Source organism: Dipodomys merriami, unplaced genomic scaffold, assembly GCF_024711535.1.
Source record: "Dipodomys merriami isolate MVZ:Mamm:240054 unplaced genomic scaffold, mDipMer1.0.p SCAF_7, whole genome shotgun sequence".
Lineage (NCBI taxonomy): Eukaryota > Metazoa > Chordata > Mammalia > Rodentia > Heteromyidae > Dipodomys > Dipodomys merriami.
Genome location: NW_027206290.1, coordinates 47013665 through 47030149, shown reverse-complemented (window position 1 = coordinate 47030149; position 16485 = coordinate 47013665). Strand labels below are relative to the sequence as shown.

Below are 16485 nucleotides of genomic sequence, written 5' to 3'. Positions count from 1 at the left end.
AGATAATAATGAAAATTTAAAATGTAGATATGTTCTCTTATTTGTCACTTAAGTACTTTATTAGTCTCATTTTAGTGATGAGCAATGGTAATTTTGAAAAATTAAGTAGCTTACTCAGGTTGCCTATTCAATAAGTAGGAAAAGTACAAAAATTATTTTGCTCTGTTGCGAACATCTTCATCTCTGTTGGTAAGTTGGAATCTTCTAGATCTTGAGCAAATATAATCCATAATAATAACTGATGTCCTTTTATCATTTTAAAGCTTAATATGAGTCGCAACAAAAAAGAATAAGCAGCTCTCTACCTTTTTTTCATAGTAATATAAAGGATCTTCTTCTTCTTACTTACTTTTTTTTATTTTTTTGTCAGTCATGGGGCTTGAGCTCTGGGCCTGGGCGCTGTCCCTCAGCTCTTCAGCTTGAGGCGAGTGCTCTATCATTTGCCACACTGCCACTTCCGGTTTTCTTGTAGTTAATTGGAGATAAGAGTCTCATGGACTTTCCAGCCCGGACTGGCTTTGAACCGTGATCCTTAGATCTGAGCCTCCTGAGTAGCTAGGATTATAGGCATGAGCCACCAGTGCCCAGCTCAAAATTGCCTTCTTAAAGTTTATTTTCAGAGTTAGAATATCCCTGTTCCCATGCCATTTATTTTGGTTGCAATTCACTTTTTAAAATAAGGCATGAATTAGACAATAATTGTCATTATTTATAATTAGTATTAGATCTTGAGGTTAGTAATTTGCCATAATTAGATCATTAATCAAATCACCAGTTCTCAATGTTCTCTTCATCTCGCTTGCTTGCTCATTCATTCAGGTGGGCAGAATATATATTTTTTATTATCAAAGTGATGTACAGAAGGGTTACAGTTACATAAGTAAGAAAATAAGTACATTTCTTGTCAAACTTGTTACCCCCTCCTTCATTTTTCTCCCAGTTTCCCTCTCCCACTTCTATCCCAAGTTGTACCAATTATTTCTAACATGTTGTCTTGAGACTATCATTGTTGCATTGGTTCCCCCCTTGTCCTTTGTCTCACCATTCTGTTGTTACCTTTCCCTTCCCTAATTCAGATAAATGTATATACAATACCCGGGTACCAAAATCAAATACAGTGACAACAGGGGATATACCATAGGGGGAAGAACATACAAAAGAAACAAGTTAAATAGTATGTTAAAACAACAACAAAGAAAAACCTCTGTGCCCATGTCTGGAGTTCATTTTGCTTAGCATCATCTTATATAGGCATATGTACATAGCTATTGAACTTTTCTGTTCATCTACTAAGATTATCCTAGACGTATACTATTTATTGGAAATAAGGGAAACCATGCAGAATATTTTTTATTTATTGTGCCAACTTAATGTCAAAGACTGCCTTGAAATGAATGAGTTTACTTTTTTAAATTAAAAAAGAAATGGGTGTGTGGTACTCAGGGTCTCATACTTGTTATAGTAAGCAGATGTTCTACCACTTCAGCCATGTCTTGCAACCACTTTTGCCTTAGTTTGAGCCCAGTCCAGCTTGCGTGGAGATGCTATTACCTGTGTTTTCCTTCGTTGCTTCCCTAAGGAGTTCTGAAAGATAATCTTTTACTATATCCATAGTCTGATCTTTAAATAGTTGAATGATGTGCCTGAATCCGACAGTTGTTTACAGGGATGACATGAGAACCTAATGCTCCACACTATCATGAAATGTTTCCTCTTAGATCATCTTTACACAAATGGATATAGTAACATGCTTCTTATTGTTATCTTATATAGAAGTCTATTATTAAAATTTGGACTTGATTGACTATTAAAATCACCATTTAAAAAAAATTATGGTGAATCTAGTCATTGATTAACATACAATGTCCTGATGCTGTCTATCTTTACTTTGGTTTTAAGAAAAATATAAGCTGAGTAAGTGACAGATAAATTATTATAAACAATACATTGTATAATTTCTAGATACATATAAGAATATGAATGTAATTCTTTTTATGGGTCTATTTTGTTGTATATCTATGTAAAACTTTCCAAAGTAGCAAAGAAATTTTTTGCTCAGAATTTATTTTTAAGGCATTCAAAATGTTTAAGAAGTGACAAAACAATACCACAAAAATTTTATTGAAATTGAATTGGCGAACTGAGTCTTAGTCTCTCCACAGGGAAGCTGTTGTCCTATATTGTCTATGGTCCTTTATAGATCTTAACATTTTGTGCTGTGAGTGTTTAATTCCTTCTGTAATCTTGGAAGGGAAAGCTTGCGTGGAGTAAGGTTATGAGCAGGGCCTTTGCCTCAACAAACTAGATAGGCATGGTATTGCACATCTATAATCCTAGATATGAAAGTATACATAATATGATCTTCATCCAAGTCTGGTCTGGGCAAAAAATGCCAGACCCTATCTGAGAAATTACTAAAGCAAAAAGAGCTGAAGGTATGGCTCATCTGGTAGAACGCCTGCCTAGCAATTGCAAGGCACTACCTAGTTCAAAAACCTATGTAGAGCGGCTGGGAAGGTAGCTCAGTGGAAGAGTGCTTGCCTCGCATGCATGAGGCCCTGGGTTCGATTCCTCAGCACCACATAAGCAGAAAAAGCTGGAAGTGGTGCTGTGGCTCTAGTGGTAGAGCGCTCACCTTGAGCTGAAGAGCTGAGGGACAGTGCCCAGGCCCAAAGTTCAAGCCCCATGATCAGTGCAAAAAAAACCCTATATAGACATCTGACACGAACCAATGTTACGGTTCACATTTTGGCTTTACCATATTTCATTTACCTGTTCTTGTTGAATAAAATTTAAGTGTTATTACATTGTAAAGCTTCATTTGAAAACAAAAATTGATTCAAGTTTTGCCTTCATGAAGCTTTCACATAGGAGGACTTTTCCATTAGTTAGATTCATTATACTCAGTCATGTAAATTTATAGTAATCACTGGTACCTAAGGCTTCTATTTATCACATACATTCAAATATAGTCATATATTCTAGCGCTCTTGTATTTTACCCCCTCTGGTAGTGGTAGTACCAGGATTTGAACTGAGGACCTTGCAGTTGCTAGGCAGGTGTTCTACCATGGGCAAGTCCTTTGGTCTTCATATTGTGACTTTAATTTTTTTCTGTTAATTTGTCATTTGGCTTTTAAAATTTGCATGTACATATTATGTATGTATACGTATGTATGGGATGGCTATCACACTCTACCATTGGTTAGAATTCATGCTGATACAGAAAGTGTGAACTCCTGATATCCCCTGAGTGTACTTAGGATTACAGGCTCCAGCCACTACACCTGCCTTTCTAATAACTGAATTTTTATGGATGAATTGGTATTTCTACTTTTGTAAGCTTTGAGAAATGCCAGAGAATAAAAACAATGACCCTGCACTCCTCAAGTGTATTTATTGTTTTATGCCAATCCTTGGGCTTGAACTTAAGGTCTGGCCTGTCCCTGAGCTTTTCTGCTCAAGGCTAGTGCTCTACCACTTGAGTCCCAGCTCCACTTGTGGCTTTTTTGTGCTTCTAGCTTTTTTTGTGCTTAACTGGAGATAAGAGTCTCACAGTTATTACTGGTTGGTGTGGCTTTGAACTGCAATGTTCAGATCTCAGCCTGCTGAATAGCTACAATTACAGGTGTGAGCCACCCGTACCCAGCGACAAGTTTAATTTTTTTTTTAATTTAATCATTTTTTGGGTGTCAGTCCTGGGGCTTGAGCTCAGGGCTTAGGCACTGTCCCTGAGCTTTGTTATTCTACCACTGGAGCCACAGCTCCACTTTTGGTATTGTTGGTGCTTAATTAGAGATCAGAGTCTCATGGACTTTCTTGCGTTGGATGGTTCAAACTGATTCTCAGATCTCAGCTTTCTGAGCAGCTAGGATTGCAGGCATGAGCCACTGACACCAACTTCAAGTTTGTTTCTTTCTTTTTTTTTTTTTTTTTTTTTTGGTTGGTTGTAGGGCCTGAACTCTGGGCCTGGGCACTGTCCCTAAGCTCTTCAGCTCAAGGCTAGCGCTCTACCATTTGAGCCACAGCGCCACGTCCAGCTTTTTCTGCTTATGTGATACTGAGGAATTGAACCCAGGACCTCATGCATGCAAGGCAAGCACTCCATCACTGAGCCACCTTCCTAGCCCCCAAGTTTATTTCTTAATGGAGCTTCAGAGAACTTAATTTGTTCAAGTTAATTTTTTTAATAGCCTTTTTGCCAGGCAGTTACATTAGTTTTTCAGGGGAGGATTTCATTATTATATTTCCATACTTGTTTACAATATATTCCAATCAATAGTAATTGATGTCCTTTTGATGTCAACATTTAGTGTATTGAATAAGGACTGTTGTTCAATCTCTACGAAAATAGTTTCATTTATTTTAAAACATTGGTTATTTTTTCATGTATCTTGTTTATTTTGTATATTTGGAATTTATTTTGTATAAAATGGCAGCATGCCCATTTTAATCTATGTTTTTAATCTGTGGCCAATTGAGTCTGTGCAATTATATAAAACATCCTTTGTTCCACTGCAGTACTATCCTACATATTTTGGTCAATTTTTGCAGTTCTCCTTTTTTTCCTATGGCTTAATTGCAGCTCTGCAAGCTTTGTAGTGAATGGTTTCCCATACTTCTTATTATGAAGAATTTTGAGCACATAACAAAGTTGATACAGTGTAAGCGCTCATTACTTGTGTTTATAACCAGTCATTTCCCAAATTTGTTTGAATTTTCTCTATTTAGATACATTTATGTATATGTATATATATATATATATATATATATATAATTTCTGAAAAAACAAAAACTGTTGAAAATAAAATAATATATCTTATGACATTTCCAGGCTAAATATTTGATATGCACCTCCTAAAGTTTAAAAGCTGTGCCCCACTTTAGCTATAATTCCAATCTCCAATTTCCTTTCTCCCCATCTTCTCCTAACTAGCCTCATATTTAGATTAGTGTTATATATCTATCCTATCTATCTGTCTCTCTGTATCTATCTAATCCCATCTACTGTTATGTAAATTGATGCATCATTTCATATACATATCCACATATATGTTTGTGGGGTTTTTTTTTATTTTTTTTAAGTTTTTTTTTTATTGTTTTTGTTTGTCGGTCGTGGAGCCCGAACTCTGGGCCATGTTTGTGTTTTAGATGTAGTTTCCACTCATGAATGAAAACATATGATACTTTGTATTCTGAGTTTGGCTTGTCTCATTGATGTCTTCCAGTTATACCCATCTTCTGCAGATGACATGATTTTATTTTTCTTCATGGCTGTGAAAAAAATATATATGTGTATGTGTGTATATATATATATATATATATGTCGCTCTACATATATATACATTCTTAGAATGTATGTCAGCTTTATTTATTGGATTGATTTTGTTTTGTTTTGCTTTTCAGAATTTGTAATTTTCCTACGTATATAGTATTATACTTGGAGGATTGGTGCCTAAGACTAAACATAAAGTTAATTTTGTTTCATATATACTTTATACCCATAACTTAATGAGATAGAGAGAGAGAGAGAGAGAGAGAGAGAGAGAGAGAGGGATAGATAGATAGATAGATAGATAGATAGATAGATAGATAGATAGATAGATAGATAGATAGATAGATAATGTGCCAATGCCAGTCCTGGGTCTTGAGCTCAAGTCTTAGATGCTGACCCTGAGCTTTTGTGCTCAAGGCTAGCACTCTAATACTTGAGCCACACCTCTACTTCTTGCTTTTTGGTGGTTAATTAGAGATTAAAACCTCATGCTTGGTCTGACTTCAGAGTGCAATCCTCAGATCTCAGCCTCCTGAGTAGTCAGGATAATAGCCATGAGCCATCAGTACCTGTCCATGTTTTGTATAATTTTTTTTTAACAATTTTGCTTGTGAAGTGAAAGAATTTCATTTGTGGCATCATGTTGCTATTTAAAGTTTCAGATCTTGGAGCATTTCAGGTTAAATGTACTCAATCTCTGTACAAATTGCTAAATGGTGTTGATAAATTTAAAATGTGTAAAGGTAAAATATAAAGGAAGCAACTGGGCTGGGAATGTGGTGTAGTAGTAGATGCCTAGCATGCATGAAGCCTGGGTTCGAATCCTCAGTACCACATAAACAGAAATTGCCAGAAGTGGCAATGGTTCACGTGTTATAGTGCTAGCCTTTAGCAAAAGAAGCTCAAGAACAATGCCCAGGCCCTGAGTTCAAGCCCCAGGACTGGCCAAATAAATAAATAAATAGATAGATAAATAAATAGATAAATAACAAAATAAAGGAAACAATTACATGAAACAGCTACTGCCCTCAAGATTCAGAGATATTTATGTTCCTCTCTTAAGAATATCCTCCTTTTTTCTCACTGTGTATGAAGGCCTAGCCACCAATATAATTTCTCATGTCCCAATATACTTATCATTTATTTATTTATTTATTTCATCCAGTGTGTTTACTTGAATATTTATAGGTACATTCTAGCTACCACAAATGAGGAGGATATTCTTAGTGTAGAGGAACACAAAGGCATAATACCTATGTGCATCTGTTCATGTAAATACACAAACTCCAGGAAATGAAAATGAGGGTTTTGTTGTTATTGCTGCTGTTTTTGTTTTTGTCTTGTTTGTTCATTTATCTGTTTGGGGAGGGTATGGGAGGACACAGAAATGGTGGGACAAAAGATAAAATAAATGTAGTAGTGGTAATCACTAGATACTATTTTGAAAATGACCTATATAACGTGGATGGATGGAGTGGGGGGAACAGAGAGAGTAAAGAAAGAGGAGACACTATTGACAAAGAAATGAACTCTTTATCTGATGTATGTAACTGTAACTACTCTCTACGTCACCTTTACAATAACAATAAAAATGCATAGAAACGGAGATATTTAAGATTATTGAAACTTAGATACTTAGAGAAGGATGAGTCTAAGAAGAGGGTACTTTGGTGTCTTTGATGGACACAAGGTGCTGATTCAATAAGGTTAGAAATACTGGAATTAGGTACTACCCTAAGTAAGTGGTCTGCAGAGTTACTAGTTTGTATATTAAAAACAGCCAAGTGTCAGAGGTTCAGGCCAATAATCCTAGTTACTAAGGAGGCTGAGATCTGAGGATCACGGTTCAAAGTCAGCCTGCAAGAAAGTCCATGAGACTTCTATCTTCAATTAATCACAGAAAAAGTTGCAAGTGGCTCTGTGGTAGAGCATTTGCCTTGAGCTTAAAGAGCCCAGAGATAGCACCCAGGCCCAGAGTTCAAGCTCTAGGACTGGCAACAACAACAAAAAAAATATGAAAATCTAGGTGAATACTAGTCCCAGCATCTCAAAGAAAAGTATATATAAAACAGAAAAACAATGAACTTCCATGTACTTTGACTTTCATGAAAGCTTCAGTTTTTCAACACTTTGTAATACCTAGAATAGCCCTCAAAAATAGGTTTTACTGGACACCAGTGATTTACTCCTGTAATCCTAGCTACTCAGGAGGCTGATATCTGAAGATCCAAGTTTGATGCCAGCCTGGGAAGGAAAGATCATGATACTGTTATCTCCAGTTAACAATCAAAAAGCTGGAAGTGAAGCTGTGGCTCAAGTTGTAGAGCATTAGCTTTTGAGCAGAAAAGCTCAGGGAGAGTGCTCAGGCCTTGGATTTCAAGTCCCAGGACCAGAACCAAAAAAAAAAAACAAAACAAAGTGTTACATTCTTCACATTGACCTTAGTACCAAGTTAAAAAAACCCTTAAAAGTAAATTTCCTATTTTTTTGCCCATCACCTTCTTCAATATTGTACTATAATTTGTTTTTAACACAGTTTTTAAAAATATAATTTTATTATTATTACTAAGGTGTTGTGCAAAGTGGTTACCATTTCATAAATCAGGTAATGAGTACATTTTTTTGACAATATCACCCCTTCCTTTGCTTTACCCCAGTTTCCCTATCCTGTTCCTGCCCGCAAAATATAGGGTTCATTTTCCATATAGAGTCTGCTATATGGACATTTTCACAATATTAATTCTATCTAGCCAAGAACATGGGAGGTCTTTGCATTTCTTGATGTTGTTTTCAATTTCTTAAAGATTTTTATAGATTTCACTATAGAAATGTTTTGCTTCCTTGGGGCTGGGAAGATGGCTCAGTGGTAGAGCACTTGCCTTGCATGCCTGAGGCCCTGGGTTCGATTCCTCAGCACCACATAAGCAAAAAGAAAAAAGCCGGAAGTGGCTCTGTGGCTCAAGTAGTAGAGTGCTAGCCTTGAGCTGAAGAGCTGAGGGACAGCACCTAGGCCCAGAGTTCAGGCCCCACGACCGGACCCAAACAAAAAAAATAAATCTTTTGCTTCCTTGGTTACATTTATTCATAAAGTTTTTGAGGCTATTGCAAATGGAATTGTTTTCCTGATTTCCCTCTCTGATTGTACATTGTTGGTCTACAGAAGGCTACTGATTTTGGTGGATTGATTTTGTATCCTACTACTTTGGCAAAGTTATTGATCCCAGCTCTAGGAGGTTGGGGATAGAGCCTCTTGGGTTCTTTAAATATAAGATTATGTCATTGGCAAATAGAGATAGTTTGACTTCTTCTTTCCCTATATGAATCCCTTTCATGTAGCACATGTTCTTTTTAAGAGCAGTTTTAGGCACACAACAAAACAGAGCATATACTAAAACAGCTCCCACCTATTTCTGGTTGCCCTTCCACAACCTCCCCTCCTGCCTGGTGGTACTTGTGCTAAAATCAGTGGATTATATTGAGGCAACCATCACCAAAGCACACCCATTTCCTTAAGGTTCACTGTCTTCCCCCTCCGTCTTGTACTGAAGCTTGAATTCTGGGCCTTTCTTCTTTGCTTCACCCCTCCTCACTTCTCCAAATTGGTATTCTACCCTCTGAGCCACACTTCCTAGCTTTTTGCTGGTTAATTGTAGATAGCAGTGTGGCAAGTTGTCTCCCCAAGCTGACTTCAAACTGTGATTCTTAAATCTCACCCTCTCCAGTAGCTAGAATTGTAGGTATAAGCCACCAGTGCTGGGCTCAGAGTTCACTATTGATGTTGCATTTTTATACTGGTTTTGAAAATGTAAAATGACATGCAGCTACCATTGAGTCATAGAATAGTTTTAGTGTCAAAATTCATAAATGCAGCTTCTTTTTATTCATCTTCACATTCCTGTAAAATCCTGATAACCACGTTGTTGTTTTTTTTTACTCTCTTTATAATTATGCTTTTTATACAATGCTGAATTGCCGAAATTGTGTAGGTTTAACTTTTTCAGATTGGCTTCTGCCACTTATGTGCATTTAAGATTCTTCCATCTTTTCTGAATTAATTTCCTTCTGATTAGCAGGTACTTCTAAAGAAGGAGGGGCTGGAGCCGTTGATGAAGATGATTTTATAAAAGCTTTTACAGATGTCCCTTCTATTCAGGTAAGGCTGCCTGTGTACCTATATACCTGTGCATATCATTTGTTTTATCTTTTTTTAAATTCTTTTTTCCTTAAGATATTATATAAGTGATATATGACTTGTTACCAAGCTATATTTATTAGTATACTTGGATTTTCAGATAATTATAACAAGTAAAATTGAATCCATAGTGTTGAGTCACATTTCATGTCAATATCCAACTAACTTAGAAGTCCACATTTTGATTCTAGAGAATGAAGGTTGGCTGACAATAGAACTTTGAAACTTATTCACATAGAAATACTGAATAAACATATTTGCAAATAAAAATATTATTTCTGTGTCTTAAAAACGCACATACATTTTAGATTGTACATAACATTCATATAGTCTGACTTTTTACTCGGTATTGTTTTAGTATTTTTCCACAATATAAAATTTGTAATCCTATTTCATTCATTTGGATTGATAAATGGGAGTCTTTTATATGAATAGACCTCAATTTATCCTTTTTGTTCAAAAGATAAATTAGATTGTATGTTACAATCATTTTTTTTTTTTTTTTTGAGTCAGGTCATGGGGCCTGAACTTGGGCCTGGGTGCTATCCCTCAGCTCTTCAGCTCAAGGCTAGCACTCTACCACTTGAGCCACAGCGCCACTTCCGGCTTTTTTTTTTCCTGCATATGTGGTGCTGAGGAATCAAACCCAGGGCCTCATGCATGCAAGGCAAGTGCTCTACCACTGAGTCACCTTCCCAGCCCTGTTACAATCATTTTTTTACACATGTTCTTATTTGCAGGAATTTCTTTAGAACATAAACATAAGAGTAGAATTGCATGGTTATAATCTTTAAGTGTGACTAGATTTTACCCTAGAATTCTTGTACCACACTCTTACAAGAGAGTAAGATAAATCTCATTTCCTCAGTTTTGCTCTCACAGTTGTTTTTTTTCTGTTATAATGGACATGATTGCAGTTTGAATGTTTAAATGTTCTTTTCACACTGATTTTTGTTGTTGTTTGGTTTTTTTGGTCAGTCCTGGGGCTTGAACTCAGGGCTTAGGTGCTATTCCTGTGTTTTTTCACTCAAAGCTATTGCTCTACCACTTCGAGCCACAGCAACATTTCCAGTTTTCTGGTGGTTGCCTGTCTGGCATTTTAATGGTAAATGGGAACTGGTATCTCTCAACTTTTCTTCCCTGGCTTACTTAGAACTTCAACCCTCCCTTAGCCTTTCTAGTAGCTAGAACTATGAGCCTTTGCACATGCTAGTCACTCTACAGAATACCAAATCCCTTTATACGCTGCCTTCTCTTTTAGCTATAAATCTAAGTTTGACTCTCCAGACTAGGGCAAACTTTCTATTATATGTAGATTTTTATGGCCCTTTCATTCTCCTTTGTGGTACTTAACCTATTTGTAGTTTCATATTTTATATCATTTGATCAATTGCTAAGTGTTTCAGATTGTAGATTGTAAGGTCCATAGGCAGACAAAATATTTTATGTCTATTTTTGCTCACCATAGTCTTCCTAATGTCCAGCATAGTTTATGTGAATATTTGTGAAATTCATGAAGGAATAATAATACCTATCTACTTAAAAAGGAAACAAATCATGTAGTGGATATCCTGGCTACACTCATTAGAAGAAGAGAAAAACTAACTTAAAACATGTCTTTGAGCGCAAAAGGGTAACAAGAAAGAAGAATAAATGAAAACCACTTACTTTATTATCATTATTTTTTAAATGGACCTACAGTGGGAAATAGACTTACTATATAAAAGGTTATTTTAAACATTATTTTGTTATTTATGGCAAGAAATACTATTAAAATTCTTAATGTTTTCTTTAAGATTTATTCTAGTCGAGAACTTGAAGAAACATTAAATAAAATCAGGGAAATACTGTCAGATGACAAACATGACTGGGATCAGCGTGCCAATGCAGTAAGTGCTTTTGTAATTTTCTCATTCCTCATTTCTTCTTTCTAGAGTTTCTTTTAACCAGATGCATTGATCTGATAGACATTTTCTGTTTTAGGTTACATTTTTCTCATTTTTACTGCCTGACCCACTTTTTTTGCAGGGGGGGGGGGAGCAGCGGCAGTTCTGGGACCTGAACTCTGGGCCTGGGCACTGTTCCTCAGCTCAAGGCTAGCGCTCTACCACTTGAGCCACAGCGCCACTTCCAGCTTTTTTCTTTTTCTTTTTGCTTATGTGGTGCTGAGGAATTGAACCCAGTGCCTCATGCATGCAAGGCAAGCGCTCTACCACTGAGCTACTTTCCCAGCCCCACCCACTTTTTACTTGAAGAGTTTGTTGACTGACCAAGAAAGTATGAGTTCTAGAACTCTTCTGTATGGTTGCTTCTCAACACCAACTTCAAGTCATGGGAGATTTGTTGGAGTAGCAATTCCTTTTCTTACAGGCTCAGTGTCTTCCAAGTAGTAAAAGAGTATGTCCATTTATCTAGGGTTTTTGTTTTTTTTTTGTTGTTGTTGTTCCAATGAATGTGATCAATATTATCACCAATGATTTTTGTAAAAGATTGCATTTCCTCAAGTTAAGAATACCTTAAATTGCCGGGCGCTGGTGGCTCACGCCTGTAATCCTAGCTACTCAGGAGGCTGAGATCTGAGGATCGTGGTTCAAAGCCAGCCCGGGCAGGAGATACCGTGAGACTCCTATCTCCAATAAACCACCAGAAAACCGGAAGTGGCGCTGTAGCTCAAGTGGTAGAGCGCTCGCCTTGAGCTGAAGAGCTGAGGGACAGCGCCCAGGCCCAGAGTTCAAGCCCCACGGCCGACCAAAAAAAAAAAAAAAAAAAAAAAGAATACCTTAAATTCTTTGATGAAATTTTTGTTTTTATTTTTTATTTTATTTTTTTCTTTGATGAAATTTTTATAAGCTTTTAAATTTTGTATTAACAATACACCATATATCTTAATTTAAATTTTATAGATTCATCAAATTTACACAACTGGATTACATGTACTAAATGAATACCTCAGAGTACTCTAGAATCCAAAGAAGGAACTGGGCACCAGTAGCGTACACCTATAATCCTAGATATTCAAGAAGCTGAGATTTGAGGATCACAGTTCAAAGTCAGCCCAGACAGGAAAGTTCATGAGACTCTTATCTCCATTAAACTACCAAAAAAAAGCCAGAAGTGGAACTGTGGTGCAAGTGGTAGAGAGCTACCCTTGAGCAAAAGAACCAGCATTCAGGCCCTGAGTAGCCAGAGAAGGGGTTCCAGTTAAAGATTTCTTTTTGTTCCCAGAGATCTTCATCTAGATGATCATGAAAAAATAAGTCTCCATTAGTATTAATTAAGTCAAACAGGTCTTTGAACAAATAACTATGCACAGATCATCTTTCACCTACTTCTTGTTACAAAATCTGAATACCTTAAAATGTTTAAGTGTTTTTTAAAAAAAAAATTTTGTTTTTTGATGGGACTAATAGTTGAGTCACACCAACCAGCCTGTTTTGCTTTTAGTTTATTTTGGGGGGTATCACTTTTGCCTAAGACTAACCTCAGGACTGTAGCCCTCCTCCATATGGTTTGGTAGCTGGACTACTGAAGTATACTCATGCCCAGCTTGTCGTTTTTACCTTGGCTGCCATCAAACCATGATCCTCCCATTCTCTACCTCTGGTATAACTTGAGATTATAAGCATAAGCTACCATGCTGGCTTCAATAATGTCTTTAATAGAGGCAGTGTTACTCCAGATATTGCTTTAAATGTGGTTCATACTCTTTTTTCAGTTCTGAGACAAGTCTAATACAGGAAGATCTGTGTGTGTGTGTGTGTGTGTGTGTGTGTGTGTGTGTGTGTGTGTGTGTGTGTGTGTGTCTCTCTCTCTCTCTCTCTCTCTCTCTCTCTCTCTCTCTCTCTCTCTCTCTCTCTCTCTCTCGCGTAGGGCTTGAACTCTGAGCCTGGGCACTGTCCCTAAGCTCTTCAGCTCAAGGCAAGCACTCTACCACTTGAGCCACAGGGCCACTTCAGGTTGTCTGGTGGTTAGTTGGAGATAAGAGTCTCCCAGACTTTCCTGCCCAGGCTGGCTTTGAACGAGATCCTCATATCTCAACCTCCTGAGTAGCTAGGAGTACAGACATGAGCCACCAGTACCCAGCTACAGGAAGATCTTTGTCCAGGTATCTCTAGAAGTACCTCTCTAGAGAAGCAGTGCAGATTAATTGTTGTTAGCATAAAACATACACTTTATACTTGAAGCTCTTTTGTTTTACTTTGAATTTCCCCTAGAAATAAGAACTGGTTTTAGTGTGTACTTTATTCTATGTATTCAAACATGTATAACAAGATAAAAAGATAACCATCATATCTTTATAGAAACAAATGAGATCATATAGATACGTAATTTGCTTTTTTCACTTAACAAATATCCATTCAGTACGCCTAATTATAGATGTCAGTACTTAATATTTAGTGAGATATTTAGTGATAGCATATTAGATTATATATTCCTTAGATTATGTGTAGTTTCCTAGATTGTTTACCATTTGATGGATTTAGTTATTGGATTCTCTTTTTTCTTATTTTATTGACATTTACTATACAATATCATGTGTTACAGGTATTTTTCTCTACCCCATTATGATTTTTTTAGTTAATTTTGTTTAGATCTCTTTTGAAAATTCTGTTCTACTTATAATTTTTCACTTGTCTATACCCCAAAATTATAGAACTATTAAATTTTTTTCTAATATCCATAGCAGTTTTTTCCACTGACATGTTTAATTCATCTGGTTTTAAAAGATATTCTAAAATTTAGGAAATCTCTGAGTTAAATCTGAGATTAAACATAATAATGGTTAAGATAAGTAAACTTTTAGTTTCTGTATATCTGTAAGCTTAGATATGTACCTGTATGTTTCTCTGTTGAATTATGAAAGTTTATTATATATAGCTGGTATTTATGCTTAAAAGACATAGTAGTCTACTTCTAAAGTGTAATGTTGAAAGTCTACATAAAAGAACCATTTCCTTCACAGAGTATGATATAGACATGATGATAGCTTGATGGTGAGTCTTTTTTATTTTATATACTTGCTTATGGATGAATAAAATTTTCAAATGTGGCTGTTTAAAGAAAAGGCTATCTGGGCTGGGAATGTAGCTCAATATGCAGTCTCAAAGTAGAGCTTGCCTGACATGAATGAGGCCCTGTTTTTGACTTTTAGTACTGCAATTTAAAAAAAGAAAAGAAAAGCAAGAGAGACTTTCAATTTTGTGTTTTAGCTGGGCACTGGTGGCTCACACCTGTAATCGTAGCTACTCAGGAGGCTGATATCTGAGGATCACAATTCAAAGCCAGCCTGGGCAGGAAGGTCTGTGAGACTCTTATCTCCAATTAACCTCCTGAAAACCAGGAGTGGTGCTGTGGCTCAAGTGGTAGAGTGCTAGCCTTGAGCCGAAGAGCCAGAGTTCAAGCCCCACCACCGACAATAAATAAATAAAATCTATGTTTTACCTAATTTTAAAAAGACTACTCAATGACTGCAAACTGTACTTATATTTATACCTACATAATACTAAATCTATAATGTTCTTTTCCAGAAGGCATTTTGTTTTTGTGTTTATTTACAAGGTACATTTATATTCTTTAAGAGTGCAAATATGCTTATGTAAATAAAATGAAACATACATTTCACTTTTAAAAACACTAATGGTATAGTTCAGGTAGCTTGTTTTTTTTTTGTCCTGCCACCTTTTATTTAAATATTAAAAATTCTTTTTCTTTTAGCTTAAGAAAATCCGATCACTGCTTGTTGCTGGAGCTGCACAGTATGATTGCTTTTTCCAACATTTGCGCTTGTTGGATGGAGCACTTAAACTATCAGCCAAGGACCTTAGATCCCAGGTGGTTCGGGAAGCTTGTATTACTGTGGCGTAAGTATATTCGTTTTGGCTGAGTATTTTTTAATGAATGAATTTAGTACTCATTGATTCATTGCTTATTAGGTAAAGCAATAGCACGATAACCCCCCAAAATTATTTTTCTTATGCATAAGGATTTAATACTTATGATTTGTTTGTGTGTATGCACGCACATGCATGCATGCGTACCAGTCCTTGGCTTGAACTCAGGACCTGGGCACTGTCCTTGAGCTTTTTTGCTCAAGGCTAACACTCTACCACTTGAGCCACGGCTTCACTTCTGGCTTTTGGTGGCTAATTAGAAATAATAGGCTTACAAACTTTCCGGCTGAACTTGAACTGTAATTCTCAGGTCTCAGCCTTCTGAGTAGCTAGGATTATAGGCATGCGCCACATGTGCCTAGCTTCATGATTATTCTTATTTTCAAAACATTTCTTTATTGAGATTAAGTGACTACATAAATTTCACAATACTGTGGCGTAGTTATACTTAGTTAAAGTCACAAACACATTTTAACCTTACGATGATAATCATCATGTTAATCTGCAAAGTTTATGAACTCTATGAACTTTAATAATAAAAGTATTTCTTCCAAATTGGGTGATATGTACATTTCTTTCCTTTTGCCTACTATCAGCTGTTCCCTCTTTCTCTCTCATTCCCTTCCTCCCATTACCACCCTTGAATTGCTTAGTTCAGTTTCATCCATGTCCAGTACAGCTGATAGGTCCCTCTGCTGTATTTTTTCACCTGTTTTCCACTGATTCTGTGCCCTTCTCCCAACTTCCCTCAGATATGCACATGTATATACCATATGTGGGATAAAGAATATACACTCATCCAAAAACAATAGGACATATTAAGAAGAGATCCTTCGTTTCCTTGTCTTTGGGGTTCTTTTCAGTCTGTATATTATTTTATACACATATGAAAAGGTGCTTGGGTATTACAATTTGGTGTTATTCTCCCAAGACTGACCTCTTTTGGTTTTACTGTGTATAAGTTTCTTGAATCCTGTTTACTTTGTCCTATCTTGTTGCATTTTGAATCTAATATCTACATATCAGGGAGACCATGTACCGTTTGTCTCTCTGATCTTGGCTTACCTCGCTAAACATGATTTGTTCTAGTTCTTTCCATTTCCCTGCAAATGCCATTATTTTGTTCTT

At 36.4% G+C, this 16485-nt stretch overlaps 1 protein-coding gene across 50 annotated transcripts in view; it reads left to right on the top strand.

Annotated features, from left to right (window-relative positions):
* Clasp2 (cytoplasmic linker associated protein 2) overlaps window positions 1–16485 on the top strand; it is a 209738-nt gene that overhangs the window by 80044 nt on the left and 113209 nt on the right. For 27 of the 50 annotated variants that reach the window (XM_070006513.1, XM_070006511.1, XM_070006512.1 and 24 more), the window contains 3 exons: window positions 9345–9427; window positions 11263–11355; window positions 15182–15327. In XM_070006513.1, coding sequence (XP_069862614.1) covers window positions 9345–9427; window positions 11263–11355; window positions 15182–15327 — 322 coding nt within the window. The remainder of the gene's footprint in view (window positions 1–9344; window positions 9428–11262; window positions 11356–15181; window positions 15328–16485) is intronic. The other 23 variants (XM_070006510.1, XM_070006519.1, XM_070006515.1 and 20 more) reach the window with 1 other exon arrangement.